At 38.0% G+C, this 19,731-nt stretch overlaps 2 protein-coding genes across 3 annotated transcripts; both read left to right on the forward strand.

Moving 5' to 3' along the window:
- The first annotated feature begins 139 nt into the window (after positions 1 to 139).
- zgc:158398 (uncharacterized protein LOC568894 homolog) lies at positions 140 to 2,586 on the forward strand. Its single transcript, XM_067520496.1, has 7 exons — positions 140 to 317; positions 761 to 944; positions 1,207 to 1,465; positions 1,555 to 1,654; positions 1,785 to 1,926; positions 2,037 to 2,176; positions 2,342 to 2,586. Exons 2-7 carry the CDS (start codon positions 786 to 788, stop codon positions 2,349 to 2,351), a joined length of 810 nt encoding a protein of 269 aa, XP_067376597.1. The 5' UTR covers positions 140 to 317; positions 761 to 785; the 3' UTR covers positions 2,352 to 2,586.
- morc2 (MORC family CW-type zinc finger 2) lies at positions 2,385 to 19,417 on the forward strand. Of its 2 annotated transcripts, none has more exons than XM_067520494.1 (27): positions 2,385 to 2,521; positions 4,555 to 4,709; positions 5,171 to 5,224; positions 5,708 to 5,742; positions 5,833 to 5,901; positions 6,043 to 6,133; positions 6,234 to 6,342; positions 6,521 to 6,680; positions 11,443 to 11,554; positions 11,653 to 11,778; positions 11,866 to 11,945; positions 12,016 to 12,098; positions 12,206 to 12,291; positions 12,601 to 12,741; positions 12,832 to 12,986; positions 13,664 to 13,792; positions 13,893 to 13,998; positions 14,141 to 14,273; positions 14,351 to 14,434; positions 14,733 to 14,984; positions 15,470 to 15,700; positions 17,049 to 17,106; positions 17,227 to 17,365; positions 17,438 to 17,605; positions 17,719 to 17,812; positions 18,084 to 18,272; positions 18,453 to 19,417. In XM_067520494.1, exons 2-27 carry the CDS (start codon positions 4,642 to 4,644, stop codon positions 18,519 to 18,521), a joined length of 3,021 nt encoding a protein of 1,006 aa, XP_067376595.1. In that variant the 5' UTR covers positions 2,385 to 2,521; positions 4,555 to 4,641; the 3' UTR covers positions 18,522 to 19,417. The 2 variants fall into 2 exon arrangements, with proteins under 2 accessions (XP_067376595.1, XP_067376594.1); XM_067520493.1 differs by lacking the exon at positions 2,385 to 2,521 and adding an exon at positions 3,847 to 4,020.
- Positions 19,418 to 19,731: the final 314 nt, after the last annotated feature.

Genomic DNA, 19,731 nt, shown 5'->3' on the forward strand with positions numbered 1-19,731 from the left:
TTTGGTGTTGATGGGCTGCACTTTCCCACCCTAGGCACCAAAGGATGAGGAGCCATGAGGATTAAAAAAAAAGACCTAAACACAGACCACTTTTAATACGCTTACTACACATGCCGACTTGACCACGTGATCAGCGTCATGACATCACACTCGTAAACTGACAGCAGTGTCGTGTTATATTGAGCTATGTTTCGCTACTTTAACTGAGCTTTAAACTTCTTAAATGACATTCACTCTATTTTCCATCAAGAACTTTCGACAACGCTGTATTTCACCAATACTGGCGACGTGATCAAAGACGACTGCTCAAATTACAGGTATAAACTTTTCTTTCAGCGACTTAGCAACTTTAACGATACACAATGCTGATAGTCCCCTAAGATATTTAACGCAAGCATTAAGTAACGTTGCTGTGTTAGCAAATGCTGAGCTGGTTCGACATCTACATTATCAGTGGTTTATTTTATGGTGTGATCAAAATGTTGTGTTTACCTGCGATTTGAATAACGTTGCTATTATGCTGAGAGGAACATACACCCAAAGAAATGCATGTAAGACGAAAAATAAGTCAGTCGTACTCAAGTACAAAACGCATCATCCGTTTGAAATTCTGCTGAACAGCTTGCTTTTGGTTGAACAGCTGTATTAACCTTTAGTTAATAAACCGCAGATAGCAGCATGTCCACTGGCACTACTGAGGGAACTGTGGTGTAAAAAGCTCTTAAAACTAGTAACTTAAGTAACTTTTTTTGATTGACAGCTTGCTGTATCCCAAGTGTGTGAGGATGGGCATCTGGCAGCCAGTGACTAATCTCAAAGATTATGTATCCCAGAATCCACCAGGGGTAACATTTTTCCTGTGTCTGTTGACTCTTTCCATCTCCTTTATCTGCCTCAGCTCTTATGGCTACACTTACATTCTGCCTAACCCCGACACAACAAAGGTAGGGAGTAGTTTATTCAGATTTATTTTGGAAAATGTTTATGAAACCTTGGAACGAATTTGATTTAAAAAATCATTTTAGCAATTATTTTCTCCTGTGTTTTGTAGATTTTACTGTAGGTGGTCTGTGCTGCCAGCAATGCTTATATTGCTGTGCAAAGAAAAAGTAATGTCGTAATAAGTGTCACCTCATTTATGCTTAAAAGTGTCTGTGTTCTGAGCCAACATTGATATGCAAATCCTTTTCATCATTCACTTCTTAGGACTGGAACCATTTACTCTCCTCCTTATCACAGTTACAGCTGTGTGTGAAAATCAATGAAAGTTCATCTAAACTTGTCTCAACGGTCCCCTCTCATCTGATGGAGCAAGACAATGAAAGAGAAACTTACTTTACAAAGACATCTGTCACTCATTTGCGTCTCAAGGTTTCTCTGGCCTTGACTAGCAATTCAGCTACTCCCCCTCTAAAGGACTTTGGTCTGCACAGTACCTTGAGTGCCACACAACTACATATTGGAGGTTGGTATTGTAGTATAGTTGTTTTTTTGTGAAATAGAAAACTTGTGTACAAATATACATCTTACCAATAAGATTGCCTTACTTTGCAGGCAATGAGATTGTAAACATGAGTCTAGAGTTTCTAAATGGAAATAGTTCCCACACCTGCCTCACCATAAGTGCCCCAACACACCTCCTGCCTATGAACCTGTAAGTTAATTCACTCTTAAGTGTGTGTTTCAAGTCTTCCTAAATGTAAACATTAAATTACCTATGTAGCTATACACATTAATGAACTATTGTCATCTACTTTAATGCACATACTGTATACTTTTTGAAGACTTCCTCCGGAGTGTCCTGCTTCTAAGAAAAATATTACATTTGCTCATGTGGAAGTAATCAACCAGCTGCCTACAGCATCGCAAACCTGCTACAGTCTACACTCAATAAATGACCCTACACTGATAGTCATGTTAACAAAGGTAGAGTTTGTCACTAATGAAGAATATAACTTGCTCAGTCATAATAACTACAAATAACCTTTTTTTCACCCTGTTAGTGATTTTTTTTTCCCCCTATGTTTATTCTTTAGGAGGAGCAGGTTGTGGCAGTGTGGCATCTGTTAGAAGTCAGCATGTGTCTGCTTGGAGTTTGTTTTATACTCTGTTTACCTCATATGTTGATACGACGTTACTATTACAATGGACTTGATCTGCAAAATGTAACAGACAGGTATATATTACTATACCACTATTAGTTTTGACCATTATGGTCTTTGGGGGTTGTATTTACTTTAATCAATTTGTATGATTTTACATAACACTTAGAGATCTAAGCATGTTGAAAAATATGTAGAAATGTGTTTAACCTAACTTTACCACTTAACTTATTTTGCAGAAGTCCTTGATTGTCACCTAAACGCTCTTCATCCACTGAATTCTGAAGAACGTGGTGGTTAAAGGATGAACGCAATGTGCATCACTCCACCAATTTATTTCATAAAATTATCCTTTGTGAGTCTGGAGGGAGCTTCATAAGTTTGAGGAATCAACCTTTGACATGTCATCAAAGTTCAATGTGGGTTTGGAGACTAGTATTTATTAGGGATCCAACAGTTTTTTTTTTTCTTTTACTTTTACAAATACACTAAGAGTTAGGGTATTTCAGTGTCTGGTAATATAATTAATCCTAATATAATATGACCATGGTGTAGTGGGAGCATTACTTGAACTCATAATTCCTACATTGTTAACTAGTCACATGTTTACTATCCGGTCTGTTCCGTGCAATGCTTTCCAGTGGTTGTTGTTTTCTGATATACTACTTTCTTTACTTAAGTTAAAACATTTACCAGAATTACTTTTTAGAACCTGTAGACATTAAATCATATTCAGCTGGATGATACTAAAACTAATTGTTTTTAATATATATCTCAACCATCTATATCAAGTCAAAAATCAGTGAAAGCAGTAGGTACAGTGAAAGCAGTACTTTAATGGACAGTATCTCTAGGAGCATGTGTTCCACTACATTTTTATGGGACCAAATGTCCAGTTTTACATATACTTAACTGATGTTTAAAACACTTAATAAAGATCCCAGATCTACATATACATAGTACTCCTACTTCCACTTATGAAGTATTATCTTACAAACTAAATTCTTGAATTACCGCTTGGACAAAGGATAAACTTTATCAAGTCTTTTGAGATTTGAGAAGTTTCAGTGAAGGAAAGTAATTAATAATTAATTTAGAATTTAGAATGTAATTTATACTTGACTTGAGATGCACACAAAATACTGGTAGTAATAAACATTACAAATAAAAAACATACCCTCGAATACTTTATTTTTAACGACTCCTCAAAGATTTTGTTTTTGTTTTTTAGACTTTCCTGGGAGGCATTTTTTTACAGATTTTTTAGTAAATTTTACAGTAAATGACTAGCAGAGAAATTGGTTTAAAATTTTACAGTAAATAATTTAACAAGATTTTTAAAAAGGGGCCTGCAATTATGTGTGAGTGTCCGCATGTTGATTTGGCACAGTTTTTACGCTGGATGCTCTTCCTGGCGCAACCCTTCACTGCACCTTGTGTACGCTCACTTAATGGATTGATTGATTTATTGCTGTCTCTTTTTTTTAATACTCTGTCTACTATGTGTGCTCCTTCAAGTACTGTTTTTTCTTATGTATACTATGTAAATAGAGCATGATGAAAGGAAAAAATATTTTATAAGTATAATACTCATAATTCAATGACCTGAACAACCAGTAGACGGATGTACCGGTATGTTACCCGGTCCACGTAGCAACATTTGTTCTCCAATCGTAGTTAAAGAAGCTCTACACGGCGCTTTCCTATTGGCTGGTAATGAAAAATAGAGGCGGGATTTGGGCATAGCAGGCACAGGGAAACCAAGAAACCATCGATTAAGTGGTTGGATGCTTCGCGGCCTGGAGAATTATTTTCATGTTAGGGAAAAGGAAACGTAACATTACTAAGTATTTATTTCTCCTGGACGGATTATTACAGTACTGTGAAGCCACCACAAACTCGCCGTCATATCAACACGGTCTGCAAAGTTCTCCACAATTATTTGATACGGTTAACATCAGTTACATGTTTCCACAGCGTAAAGCTAGCTAGCTGTCGTTACCTGATATTCTGAAGGAAACGCTAACGTCCGCTAGCTACATGGTAGCCTAACATTTAACGTTAGTGACAGTTGCTGCACAACGTCTGAAATTGTTTATACCAGGAGTTATTCACTAACTCTAAAACATGAGTTGGCCTTACTTCACAGAGACCTAGCTGTACCAGTAACCGCCTTCTGCACGAATACACAAACATTAATGTCCACCGCTAACACTGTGTCGTAAAGCGCTCTTTGCTTTTAACGCTAGCCAAAAAGTTGTTTTCAAAAAGGCCTCCCACGTGCTCGCCATCATCTGGGCGAGGCTTTTAAATATGCATGGTTGTGAACTTGTCCCCTATGTCTTGTTAAAAAGCCTCCACATCAGCGGATGTGGTTCAGGTCCAGCATGTTGGGTAATTGCATACAGCAAATACGCAAGACGTTTGATAGTTTGCTTTGCTCCATTTTTAGGATGAAAACTGTTTTTTGGAGCAGGGTTGATGAGGAAGAAGACGAACAATTGACCAGAAAGGAAACAGGAAATAGTCGTGAGGGGCCATGGCCTACTCCAGCTACAGCAACCTGAGCAGGGCTCAGCTTACCTTTGAATACCTGCACACAAATTCGTAAGTATTTGCTTGCTGGTAACTAGTATGTACTTATGAACTTGATACTATAATCAGTAATTATATCTAATAATAAAAACCTCAACAAAGCAGACATGTATATCTAATCTATGTGAAAAGGTAACAACAGGTAATTTGCCCATTATCATTGTCCAACACAAACTATCCCCAACACCAGTCCCAAACCAACCTAAAATGTTCTTTCAATAGATGATTAGGTAAACTGAGTTAAATGTCTTCATCTATTGAAAGAAGAGGGGAATATGCCCCAAATTTACACTTTGTGCGGGATATATATAAGCAGGTCCCCAAACAGATGCAGTATGATAGCCAGTTAATGTAATAATGTGATGTTACTAAATCTTATAAATTCACATTGAATACCTGAATAACAATTCCTAGCTCTGATAACACTAGTTGAAAAACTTCGTCATAGTATGAAATCAATTGTCTGTTTTCAGGACAACCCATGAGTTCTTATTTGGAGCCTTGGCAGAGCTTGTAGACAATTCAAGGTAGGCATTATGATTTTCAACAGAGCCTATGGTTGATGAAAATTTACTGTTTAATAAATGTGAAGTAATCTCACAATGAGTCAACACAATGTGGCCTGAGGATGTCATCTCGTGAGTATAGGCTCAGATGTCTACCGTGCTTAAAGTGGGTTACCTGCATACATTTTGTTTTGCTTGGCTTGTTTGTTTACATTTTTGAAATTTGACGTAGATGTTCTAAAGATAAATCTCAAATGCTCTACTGACCCACTTAAGGCATCAACACCTTACTAAGGCAACACTTTTAAAATCATGACTAAGACAAAATGCAGACTCCAACTCACAGAAAATCAGGGATCCTCACAGCATGGCACATTAAAACAAAAATGCAACATAGTGACTTCAATTTCACACATTCTATTGTGGAACTTAACCTCATATCTTTTTTGAACCAAGTTGAACACCTCACAGTAAATCTTCTCTCTCTTTTTTTTTTTTTTACAGAGATGCCAATGCTACACGAATTGACATCTACACAGGTTGACCTCAGAATATTTCATCCAATTTCACACAGATCATTCATGTGAACTCCTTGAACTAATCTCTTTCACTTTTCGCTTTTTTAACAGAAAAAAGGCCAGAGCTACGTGGTGGCTACTTGCTCTGTTTTCTGGATGATGGTATTGGAATGGACCCTAGTAAGTGCAGCTTCCCTATCAGAGAAATCCCTTTGAGCTGAAGTTTAGTTAAAAAGTTTAAAAGCGATGTTTGTGGTGGTGCACAATGAGGTTTTCTTACAATATATGTGTTTTTTCTGTGAATTATTCCTGTTTTATTAGATGAGGCAACCCACGTGATTCAGTTTGGAAAGTCAAACAAACGATCACCTGAGTCCACTCAGATTGGGCAGTATGGAAATGGACTGAAATCGTAAGATCTGTAACTTATGCTTGTAAAATAATGACATTGTTTATCTGATAGAATAATGATTGAATAATTTTACATAATATTTGTGTGTGTGTACTCACAGTGGCTCTATGCGCATTGGGAAGGACTTCATCTTGTTCACAAAAAAGGGTGACACACTGACCTGTCTTTTCCTGTCAAGGACCTTCCACGAAGAGGAGGGACTTGATGAGGTCCGATGAATCTTTTAAATGAATCTACTGATTACTAAACTATAGTCATTTGTAGGGATGAGTATGAGTAATTACTTGATTACTAATAGGAAATGTTTTATGTTAGAATTGCACCTTAAACACACCATTGAACCCACTATGTCTTTATGCTTAATGGCTTTTGATCCCCTCTTTTCAGGTGATCGTACCCCTGCCCTCCTGGGATCTGAAGACCAAAGAGCCCCTGACCTCTGACCCAGAGAAGTATGCCATAGAGACTGAGCTGATCTTCAAATATTCACCTTTTAAAAGCGAACAGCAGCTGATGGAGCAGTTTAACAAAATAGAAAGCAGCAGTGGTAAGGATGTAAATGAGTTAAAATCTTGATGTCTATCAATTAGCCCAATTCAGTGTCAGAACTGTCAAATATTTATTAACATGAAAATTTAACTCTCTCATTAGAGAGATGCTTAAAATGAGTATCTGTCAATAAATTTCAATTATTATTGGAATAATCAGGAAAGGGACAAAGACCGTGTAATGCACTATGCTTTACACACAGTCTTTGTCCCCTTGCTGATTATTTTTTTTGGGGGGGTTGCATATATGTCATACTTAAAATATTCAGATCAACAGATTCAGATCAACAAACACATTTTAATATTTATGTATTATTAAAATTAGTTTGTGAATGAGATTCACAGTGCACCTGAATTTCAGTGCAAGATTGTGGGTATTTTGCATGATTTTATTAAATCCTGCAAATTTATTACATATAAGGCAGGAAATTCCCACACATCTACTATACTTTTCTCCCCTTCTCTATCAAAGTTACTTGTCCTGCTGTTATTACAGCGACAAAAGGTATACACACACCAACATACATCAGTTTCACCTTTGTTAATAGTTTTGTTGAATGCATGATCAAATATTAAATAATTTTTCTCTTATCACAACTCTGCAGCTGTACAGACCATCTATTTAAATAACATACCGAGCGAATTTGAAATATCATTTTGGTCCTTTTGCTTCTTGTTAAAAGGTTCAGTGTCAGATAAAACTCATCTAGCTGTATCCTTATTGTAACTGTTGCTCATAAATAGGGCTGCACAATAGAGCTAATGGTTTTTGGGTTTTTTTTGTTGTTGTTTTTGTCGATTAACATAACCATGAATTTTCGATTCATCTACAGATTATTTTTCCATTGGGATCTCCTTTTGATTTTTAGAATTTTTAGTATAGTACATATACTAAAATTCTTCTTCTTCTTTTTTTTTTTTTTAATCAAACAGGATTTTGTATAGTAAATAGGAGTTTTGGAAGAGTTCTGTCTTTAGCAGCTTTTGGAATATTGGGGTTCAAATCAATTCAATTCAACTTTATTTATATAGTCCCACTTCACAATAAAGTAAAAAAAACAAGGCACTTTACATAATAAAGTCTAGACTATGGAAGCATGTAGAGGCAACCCAACAAGTCTTGGGCAAGTCCTAGGAAACTGTGGAGAGGAAAAACTCCCTTTAATGGAAGAAACAACGCACAGCAGAACGAGGCTCATGGGCAGCCATCTGCTTTGACCAGTTTGGGTTGAGTAGAAAGTGGAGAGAGAAAAGAAATGGGCAACAACAAAACATTGGGCAGGTTGGTAGGACTAGTAGCTAAGCACTGGAAAACACAGCTCCAAAGCCGGAGACAGAGAGGAAGTAGCACAACTAGGGGAGAGAGAAGGCACAAACTTAATGTCATGCAGTGATGATAAATAAGTGTATAAAGAGGAGAGTAGCTCCTTGCACTTTGGGGGGGTCCCCCAACAGTCTAAACCTATAGCATCTAATTAATAACTAAGAGCTAGTTCAGGTTGACTGAGCAGCTTTAACCATAAGATTTATCAAAAAGAAGGTTTTAAGCCTAGTCTTAAAAGTGGAGACGGTGTCTGCCCCCCAAATCTGGATTGGGAGCCGGTTCCACTGTAAAGGGGCTGAATAGATAAAGGCTCTGCCTCCTATTCTACTTTTGGAACCACAAGTAGGTCTGCATTCTGGGATCGAAGTGGTCTAATCAGACGATATGGTACTATGACGTCTTTTAAATATGATGGAGCTTGACAATTACAAGCTTTGTATGTAAAGAGGAGGGTTTTGAATTATATTATAGTTTGTTTTGTTTTTTACTGCTGTATAGTCTATTATAGTAAATTTAAATGTAATTAGAAAATATTTAGACAAGAGAATTATGAAGAAATACTGTTAAATTATCAATTTCAGTGCCATATTTAAGATCGTGAGTGGGCTTATTTGCGTTTTGGGGAAAAAACAATTGAATCTAATAATGAATTAAATTTCAGTGTTGAGGCACTTACTGTTGACATCTACATGAATGTTAAAGCTTGACTGGAAGATTGCTGGTACTCCTCCAACTCACCCTTTGCTTCAAGGAATGTGATAGTTAATATGACTTGGGGTGGGGGGGTGGGGGGGTGGGGGGGTGGGGGGTGGGGGTGACTCATTTAGACTGACAGATTCTTCCTGCTGAGACCAAGTTTCAGTAAGACAGAATACTTCAGTTTGATGTTCATTTAGCATGTCATTTACCAACAGGGGTTTGGATGAGAGAGATCTGATAGATCTGAGCAGTGGTAGGATGTGTCCTTTTTGATCATCTGGAGGGTTTTGACTGCATGCTGGGAGCTTTGTCAGCAGGGCATTGCATTAGTCAGGACCATCCTATATTCAAAACAGCAGGGTCTGAATATTTCAATTATTGAGAGCGCAAATCTGCATGCTCAAGATATTGAGAAGACATCAGTAAAGCTCAGCTGATCATCAAGGTCTCCAAGCAGAGACATGGAATATGTAATTGGATCATGGAGTCATGCGGACAGGCAGAACAATGTGACATTGTCGTTGCATTGATTGGAAAAGCTGTGTGAGTGGATTATGGGACCCAGGGATGTGGTATTTGTGGAGATCAACTGCCTTCAGATTGTTCCTTTAGGGGTCGCCACAGCACAATGTGTTCTCCTGTGATGGAGTGGGCCAAAACTCTGCATGCAATACCTGCTAGAATTTCAATTGCAATGTCTGGTCATAGGTTAACTCCAGCAGCTGGTTTTCTGACTTACCAGTAAGGCCACTTCAAGCTGATGCAGCTGGGACAACAGGACCCTGCACCCATTCTCTAGAATCAGTTTTTAAATCAGAGAAGTGTGAGCTAATGTGCTGTCTCAATGCTGTTAGGAGAGGAGGCCAAAGTTTTCACTACATCCACAACCAGTTTTTTTTTTCTATTAGCTGGTCAAACATGCCAGTTACTCCCTCTCCCTGTTTAGTAATTTAAATATATATGCCAGATAGGCCAATCCCAACAGCTGCTTTGGGTCAGAAAGTTGTAACTAAAATGCCCAATGCTCTTTTGGCCCATCATCGCAGCACTTTTCAATTCAATAAGGAAAAACTTCCTTTTAATGGAAGAAACCTCTAGCAGAACCAAGCTCAGGGTGGGCGAGTGGAAAGTGGAGAGAGAAAAAAATAAAAGCAACAACAAAACATGGGCAGGATGGTAGGACCAGTAGCTGCCCACTGGAAACCTACAGCTCCAAACCCGGGGACGCCTGCAGAAAAGGACAGAGAAGGAGAAGCACAATTATGGGAGAGAAAGAAACAAAATTAATTTCATAACGTGGTGACAAATATATGTGGGGTGAAAGGAGAACAAGACAAGGAAAGAAATTCGGTGCATTGGGGGGGTGGGTCCGGGTCCCCCAGCAGTCTAAGCCTGTAGCAGCATGACTATAACTAACTATAAGCTTTATCAAAGCGGAAGGTTTTAAGTCTAGACTTAAAAGTATAGAGGGTTTCTGCCCCCTGAATATGAATTGGGAGCTCGTTCTACAGGACAGGGGCTTGATAGCTAAAGATTCTGCCTCCCATTCTACCTTTTGGAAATTCCATAAAGGGACCAGTTTTCCTGGTTCAGTCAAGCTTCTGTCATGAACACATTAGGCAAATTGAATACATTTTTTCTCAATGTTTATTCAGGCACTACTTTGCAGAAGAGAAAACCTTTAAATATTTACCTTTTCTTCTGCATAGCGGACTAAGACAATCAGTTAAGTTGCATTTGATACATCTGTTGATTCAACTGAATAAAGAACACTATCAGTGTTCCTGCAAATATCTAACTAAATATATATGAGACTAAACTTAAAAGTTTTAGACACTCACCATTTTTTTTGGCAAGCATTCTGGATGCTGGGTTGTCAGCTGATGCTTTAGCTTATAGCTTAATTTATTCACTTTTGCAAAAAGTACACAATTATTAAATTAAATTATTAAATGGCACAATTATTTAGCTGACTTGGACTTTGTGATGCTTGACCTTGACTTTGGACTCTGGAATTTTGTTTCATCTTGAGCAGTTTTTCAGTTAAGCTAGCTAGCTAGTTTGCTGAACTGCTGCAATTGAAACACAACTGACAGCACATGTAGCAACACATAATGTGTCACAACACCAGTTTTTTCATTAACCCAAAACTAGTTTACAGAGAACAGCCAGAGATTTTCCATCCTAGGGGATTGGGGATTTCACACACAACTTTCAGACACAACCATGAGGAGTGTAGGTTGTGTAGAATGATCACACTGTAGCTGTACTGGTTGACATGAAGGAGATTGTTCAGAGAAAGACTAAGATTTAAACAATGATTTCTCGTTTCAGGGTCTTGGCCAGAAATGGAAGAGATCGATCTGAATGAATAGTTCTAAGTCATTATTAATTTCTCTCAAGATCCATCAACAATTTCCTGTTCTGACTGAATAGTTTTGTTAAATTTAAGGTGTTTGTAAAGCAGTAATGAATAAAAAAAGAATGTTTTAATTCAGTCATGCTGCAGGGACTATTAGAATCATTATACTGGTGTGATTGTGTGCATTAAACGGTTGAATTGACAGAACTTGCATTTGAGTTCACAAATGATATCCCTCTCAAAAATGTATAACAGCCCCCAACCCTCTTTTAAGTATTTAAGAATTGAAAAATTAAGTTCAGGACCAGACATAGACTTTATTGTAATAAAAAAAAACCTGGTTATTTTATGTTTTATTTTGATTTTTTTAATAAAGGTACTCTGGTGATCATCTATAATCTGAAGCTAATGGATAATGGAGAACCAGAGCTGGATATAGAGACAGATCACCAGGATATACTGATGGCTGGAACTCCATCTGAAGGAGTGTAAGTACTTTGTGGCAGTGGTAATTTTATTAAATGTTTTAATCGAGTCACTTTTGTGAAATCACACATTTTTTTTTTGTACATTTTTCCTCTCACAGGAAGCCAGAGAGGAGGTCCTTCAGGGCATATGCTGCTGTTTTGTACATTGACCCACGCATGAGGATCTTTATCCAGGGACATAAAGTCAGGACTAAGAGACTGTCTTGCTGTCTTTATAAACCAAGGTAGTATTAAGACACATAGACTGAGTCTGTAACATCTGTATTGTAGTGACAGAACTTTGACTGGCATTCATGCTTTTTTTTTTACAGGGTTTATAAATACACATCGACTCGATTTAAAACACGTGCTGAGCAAGAAGTCAAGAAAGCAGATCATCTTGCCAAAATTGGTGAGTCACTGGAGTATTCATGTTTTACTGGACTTGATTTGACTTGACGATTGTATGTCTTGCATTTCAGCGGAGGAGAAAGCTAGGGAGGCAGACAGTAAACGTGTGGCTTTGGAGGCTAGATTAGGAGAGGACCTGTCAAAAGATTCACGGGTAAGCCAAACTGAATATGCTGGTTAATTTATCAAATGCAAATGGTATTATCAACACAGATAAGATTTTGAACTGAAATGGCACAAAATTTCTTTCTGCTCCTCCAGGCAATTCTGAGAAAGGTTCAAGATACAGCCATGATGCTACGACGAGATGCTGAAATGAAAAAAAGGATTCTTGAAGCTAAACAGAAGTATGTTCAACACAATTATAAAACTTGAGTTCCCGATTCCTAACCCCCACACCCCACCCCCCTTACATACACACCCTTTTCATTTTTATTTATTTATTTCATTTTCTTTGAGACACATCACATTTGCTAATAATTTAATATTTTTGAAAGAATCCATTTATTATCCGTGATAAAAAAAATGTAATTAGTTTTATAAACATTTAAGCACAAATATTATAAATGTTTTGTTTATAAAATTTGCTTATAAAAAGAACAGTGTGGGTATTAGTCCCATGAAAAAAAATGTGTTTTCTCCTCTTTTTATCTCAGAGCCTTGAAGGAGCCCAAAGAATTGAACTTCATATTTGGAGTGAACATTGAACAAAGGGACTTGGATGGGATGTTTGTGTACAACTGTTCTCGCCTCATCAAGATGTATGAGAAAACTGGTCCTCAGCTTGAGGGAGGGATGTGAGTAAAATGTACACACTAAAAAAATCAATTACTAAGTTTCAATTACTAACAAAAATGTTTTACGGTTATGTGGTTTGTGTGTTTTAGGGCCTGTGGAGGTGTAGTTGGGGTTGTAGATGTGCCATATTTGGTTTTGGAGCCCACACACAACAAACAAGACTTTGCAGATGCTAAAGAGTATCGACATTTACTGAAATCCATGGGGGAACATTTAGCTCAGTACTGGAAGGACACTAACATTGGTAATTCTTTTCTGAATTGTTAGAACTCAGTTAGCAACACCTGACATTCTAGTTTAAATTCCCAATCGTCACTTTTTAGTAATTTAGCAGTAGTCAGCATTAAAGCATTTAAATAAGTGGTATAAGTGGTAATATGGTACGAACCCTGCTCTTATAAGAAGGTTAATGGGAATTCTTTAGCACATTGACTTCAGACATTTCCATCTGCAGGCATAAGGGTCCGTGTTGATTTGCTGTTGATTTGCACCACACTGCCTTATGTGTGCATACACTTCTAGACAAAATCTTCAGTCATATCTCAAAGGCACTGATGCATTTACACCCACAAAAATTATAACCTGCTAATCATTGAACTATAAGTGCTGCTATCATTTGCCTTTGTGTACAGTAACACCAGGTGGCATCTGCTTCTGTCTCTCAAAACCAGCATCTCTGATGTGCACTGTGTGTGACGTAGACTGTGTTAAGCGCAACGGGAACTAAAAAGCCTACCATAAACTTATACCAAATGATGCAGGTGATTTCAGATAGTCTGACCCCAGAAAAGGAGAGACAAGTTAGAGTTCGGCTTTGACTCAGACATTACAAGTGCAGCTGTAGTAAGGAGTAAGTTGGAAAGTTAAATTTCAAATGCTCTTTAAAGTGTGCGTGTGCACATGGTTTTGTGTTCTCTGCAGCTCAGAAAGGTATAGTGAAGTTCTGGGATGAGTTTGGATATCTGTCTGCCAGCTGGTCTGCACCACCCTCATCAGAGCTGCGATACAAGAGACGCAGAGCCATGGAGATACCACTTACTATTCAGTGTGGTGAGTTGCACATCCATACACACATTCAGGGGTGTTCTGCACCTCAAAAAACTTTAGAAATTTCCACAAACACCGTTCCCCTATTTTTTAATTTCTGTAGATAAATGTTTAAAGTGGAGAACACTGCCATTCCAAATGGATGCTGTGGACAAACGCTACCCAGACAGTTGGGTGTGTCTTATGAATCCTGACAGCTCTCAAGACAGGTTACATTCAGATATCTTATAGAATATTTTCTTTAAGCATACAATCATGATATTTGTTTAAATCTTATGTATTGCATGTCAGTTGTGTCAATTTTGTCACTTTTTCACTTTTACAGTTTGTATATGTATTTCTTGGATTTAGATGTGATGCTCCTGAACAGAAGCAAAATTTACCATGCGGTGTTCTGAAGAAAGACAAGCAGACAGCTGAAGACAAACAGAAAGAGCTGGCAGAGAAAATCAAACAGCAGCAGGAAAAACTAGAGGCCTTGCAGGTATTCTATCCATCTCTTGTATTTGTCTGTTTTGGGTGTTTAACCCGGACACAAATGTTGTTTTTCTTGTCCCTCAGAAAAGCAACACTATCAAATCTGCAGCAGATGTAAAGAAGCTTCCACTGGAGGTCACCATGAAACCAACAGACAGCTCTGCTCAGGTACAACTCTAATCTCCTGTGCTTTAAGCATTATTTAAACGTTTAAATACTCCTATTAAATTCTTACAGCATTTCTTGTCTAGTTTCAATGAAATTTTTTGACCCAAGACATGGAAAATTAACTTCCTGCTGGATCATCATATTGAAGTTGTTAATATTGTCATTAATACAAAGTAAATAGAAAAAATTTGAAGAAAATAAAAGCAAGTGTTATCTTTTGTTTGCGTTCAAAGTTAAAAAAGGTAAATCTGATTTCTTTACCCTTATTTTTTTTACCTATTTTCCTATGTTGGTGTAGGCAACAAGATCTTCTGAAAGGTCCACAACACGACCACGCTCTCCACCACTCCCAGCTCATCTAAAAAATGCCCCAAGTGCCCCTGCTTCTCGTGCTGCATCTCAACGCCCCACCCGGACACCTGCTCCTCCCCCTCCACCACCTAAAGTTGAACCATCCAGGTCCAGAGCTGTGGCAAAGGCTCCTTCACCTGCAGCGAAGCCAGCTCCAAAAACTATTGCCAAAACACCTCCACCTGGCCGCAGCTCACGGGCAAGTTGCAGATTTGATTAACACTGCAAATATGTATTATATATGGCTGCATTTACATATTAAACCCACCACTGCATGTTTTGGCTGAGAGGAGAATGTTGTCCAAACTCCTGGACAATTCCCCCCACCCTCTCCACTGCGTACTGGCTGCACAGAGGAGCATTTTTCAGCCACAGACTGATCACAGTCAAGTGCTCCACAGAACGCCACAGGAGATCCTTTCTCCTAGTGGCCATTAAACTGTTCAACTCATCCCCCTCCTGTAAAAAGGAGAGGAAATAAATAGTCAAAATAGACAAATAATATTGTTTTTAGTTCATTTATATATTCATTTATATATTTTTCTTACTTATGGATCAGTAGTTTGTAATTGTTCTTGTCTATTGTCTTGGTTTGGTCTTTCTTATTTACTTTTCAAGTGGACAGCAGCTGTAAAGTTGTTTGAATCTTGAATCAAAATAAGTGATTTCTCTCTCCATCCATAGACGGCTACCAAAGCATCACTAGCCAAACCAGCCACTGGACAACGCAGAAGAATAGAGCAACAAGACAGTGAGGAGGAGGAGAGACAGGAAGAAGAAGAGGAGGAGGAGGAGAGTGAAGAGGAGAGTGAAGAGGAGGAACCTCAGACAAAGAAATCCAAGATGACAGCAGTTGGTAACCGTGGGAAAGTGGTAGAGAAGACTCTGCCTCCAAAACGTGGCAAGTTGGATGAGGTAAATGCAATATAGTTTACATGTGAAAGTATCTAGACAGAAACACTGTAGTTCAAATATTGATTTTGTACAAAAATGTACAAAAGACAATGAAGTAGATTTACAAAATTGAAACAGTAGCATAAATGTGTTATTATTCTTGGTAGCCTCAGTCAGAGTGGGTGAGTGGAGTTGTTTTTTTTTCATAACAAGCCTAAGTTATAGAAGTACTGTAATAATAATGTAATGATCACATTATCAAAATGAGTGCATTTGAACGGACTTGCGTAACCAGGGTACAGTTGGCTTTTTTGGGAAAACTTTTAAATCAGACAGTTTCCATTGTGTCACTTGGCTTTGACATGAACACATACAAAAAAGAAAAGTCAGAAAGCTGCATTTTCTCGCAGTTTACAAATAAGTGTGAGGGGGAGCAGAAATCAGGTTACTCTTGTTCTGCCTGTATAAATGAATGTCCAGTAACCAGTAATGTGAAACACCATTTCCCAATTACCCGAGAAAGCTGATTTCATGGAGTATCTTGGTTACTTTATTGGATGTAAATGCAGTCAATGTCTGAATCCATTCGAGATTCATCAGCTATAGCAAATGTACATTTATTTGCTGATCAGGCATAAAGGTGACTCCTCCCATTTTTTTAATCTGTACTTGAGCAACAATTGAGATTACTTTGCCTTAGTGTGTGAGTGTGGTTTTGTTTGTTTCTTTTTATAAAATTAAAATATTGCTAATCAGAGCAGAGATCTGGAGATCTCTTATCTGGAGAGCAGAGAAGAGATCTGGAGATCTCTGATCTGGAGAGCAGAGATCTCCAGCGTCTTGTCCTGTGGATTTTAGTGGGAATGACATTGTTTTCTTCTTGGATACCACTATTTTCCTTCAGGGGACTATGACCTGAATGGTTTTTAAGTGTCCTTCTGTATTTGGATGGATGGCAAGAGGGGGACACTGAAATAAGTTTCACTCCCTTTTTGTGACGGAAAGAACAAAGTACCAGTGATGCTGTTGACCTTCCAGGTTAACACACACTCCCAGACTATGAAGAAAAGAGTTTCTACTCCAACACAGCAGACACCAACCACACCAACCTAAATCCATCAACCTAAATCAATTTCCATCCAACAGCATGGGTCTAAAGCCAAGGTTTACTCAGTCTCTCCAAATAAAGCTGGACGGCATCTGTTCCCACAAATAATATTTCTCTCCAATCAAGCATGCGATTCTCAGCCAACATTTGAGTTTCCCTTCTTTCACTCATAGGGATGCAAATAAGTCCTTTTAACATGACTCTATCCTTTCACTAGAAGTGTCTCTTCTAAGGGTGGTAAGGATATTTTATTTTTTGTAGGAACCTGAGAAGACCCCACACCAGGAACTGGAGAATGACCCAAAAAATGCCCAAAAGGGTAAGAAAATGACATGCTCTACCAATAACATATATCGCACACAGAACTGGAAAAGAAGAAATTTCTACCTGTATTTTGTTTTTGTTTTCTTAATATATATATACACACACACACACACAGATAAGGGCCTGCTGGTTGAAGTACGTGTCAACAAGGAGTGGTACACAGGCAAAGTTATTGCTGTGGAGGCAAATAAACAGAGTGTCCGCTGGAAGGTTAAATTTGACTATGTACCTCGAGCTACCCCCAAGGACCGATGGTAAGAAACTCTCGGTAATGCTGAATTCAGGATGGATTTATTTACTTTACAGCCATGCCTTTCTCTGTAAAGGGTGTTTAAGGGTAGTGATGAAGTCCGGCTGATGCGGCCACCATCTCCAATCTCTCAGACGCCTGACACCCAGCAGGAAACAGAGAAAGGACCGGCACCTATGGAACCAGACACTACTCAACCAGGAACGAGCCGAGAGGTGACTGAGAGCTTGGTCACCATGTTGAGGTCAGTTTGTTTCAATGAAATAGTGGCGTTACAACACACTTTGTAAATTATGACAGCAAGGAGACATTTCTCACAGCTCTGCGGTGTGTTCACTGTGCTGTTGATGTTTTCAGGACAATGTTGCGTTACTTCTTTCCTCCTGCTTTTCGGATTCCAAAGGATGATGTTAACAGCATGACAGCCGAGGAGTTGGTGGCCTTTCCTTTGGTGAGAGTCACTTCAAAAAGTTCTTACATGTCTTCCCTTTTTGTAATGTTAATTATTTTGTAGACTTAGTCTATGAGAGTCTTTGAGATCTGGACCCTCAAAATAGGCAGATGGTGAAATTAAGGTCATGATACTGACACAGAAAGTATGACGTTTATATATATCTTTACTTATTATGTCCAGGGTATTAAGTGTGCGTATGTTGGATGTTATTTGAATTTTTTTATTATTTTTTATTTATTTGTATGTACGTATTTATTTCTTTTTTTAGAAAGAGTATTTCCAGCAGTATGAGTCAGGTCTGCAGTCACTGTGTAACTCATACCAGAGCAGAGCTGATGCCAGGGCCAAAGCTGTGGAAGAGAAGAGCAACAACACTGAGATCAAACTGAAAGAGGCAGATGAAAAACTACAGAAATTGCGAACAAACATAGTAGCACTTCTGCAGAAAGTGCAGGAGGTAAGATTGCCAGCTGGTTAATCTGCCCTGTAGTAAGTGATTGTCTCCATAAAGCCAGAAAACAAACTACACCACCTTAACATATAAAAAAAATAGTTTTGTTTTTTTATTTGTTGTTGACTGTAAACAAGTGTTTGTTTGTGAAGCAGTCATTTTTTTCTGTTGTTTCTACACCTTTAGGACATTGACATAAACACAGATGATGAACTTGATGCTTACATAGAGGACCTCCTTACCAAGGGTGATTGAAGAAGACCGAAACGAGAGAACAGCACATGCATATAAACAGGCTGAACCCTTTCATTTCGGCCGTGACTTCGAGACAGTTACCTTAGGACTCATGCATTATGAGCAGAGTTGACTGAATGGGGATATTGCTGATCCTACCACATGATAATTCAGACTATCAAGTTTGACCTTTGATTTTGATTGTTGTAGCATTAAGTCCATACCAGCTCACTCTTTGTGTTTGGGCAGGTTCTCTCTTGATTCAACCTTCTGTCCTGTGGTTTTCTTTTAGTCTTTTTTTTAATATACCTGTTTAAATATGTAATTCTATGTTTAAGCCAATCTATCCTGATTGCCCTTTCAAAAATATTTGTGTAGACTTAATACAGTTCATGCTCCTTTCATCTAGTCAGATTATGCTGTGACAAACTGCAAATTACATTTGTTCCACATTTTGGTTTGTCAGGTAAGAAATGACTCCGGACTTGAGCTTGGCTGGGCTGTAGTCTGCACAGTGCTTAAACATGACTTTTTATTTTTGTACACTAAAAACACAGCTGTGTTGCCCATTACCTTTGTTCATCCTTGCCTGCCTAATAAGCAAGACCGGGTTAAACTTTTACTGTTGGGTGATTTGATCCACCCACAAAGGAAAACTACTTACTGGGTTTTATCAGTATGAGTATTAACACCCCACATTTAAGCTATGGCTGTTCTGTTTAATTTGGAAGAAAAAATCTGAAATGCAAATGTTGTGTCCATAAATATTTAGTATCTGTGACCTTCCTTTTGAACAGATTTTATGATGGAGAGGTTTTATTAAACAATGCATGCTTTCAGCCTTTTGTTCTAATTGGAACAAATTATTCTGTATTTTTGACAAATCTTTACTTAAAACAATAAACCGGTTCAACACCTTTTTTTTGTGTGTGTGTGTGTGTGGGGGGGGGGGGTAATGTTTACAGCTGCACATTAGTGGAACGCTGGTCCTTCATTTTATTTTTTCTATTATTTTTTTTTAGAAAGACATTGTTAACATCTGTCCAGGGACTGCAGATGAAAAATTGCTTTTCAGCTAATTCTGGTACATTTGCTGAAATGCTTATTCGTGTACAATGTCCTTGTCAAAAAAACTAATAAAAGTAAATGTAAATGTACACTTTGGATAAATCTGAAGTAAAAGGTTAAAAAACAAGTACTATAATATTAGTATGAACAGTCTGAGTTGTAC

Source organism: Channa argus, chromosome 11 (assembly GCF_033026475.1).
Source record: "Channa argus isolate prfri chromosome 11, Channa argus male v1.0, whole genome shotgun sequence".
Classification (NCBI taxonomy): Eukaryota; Metazoa; Chordata; class Actinopteri; order Anabantiformes; family Channidae; genus Channa; species Channa argus.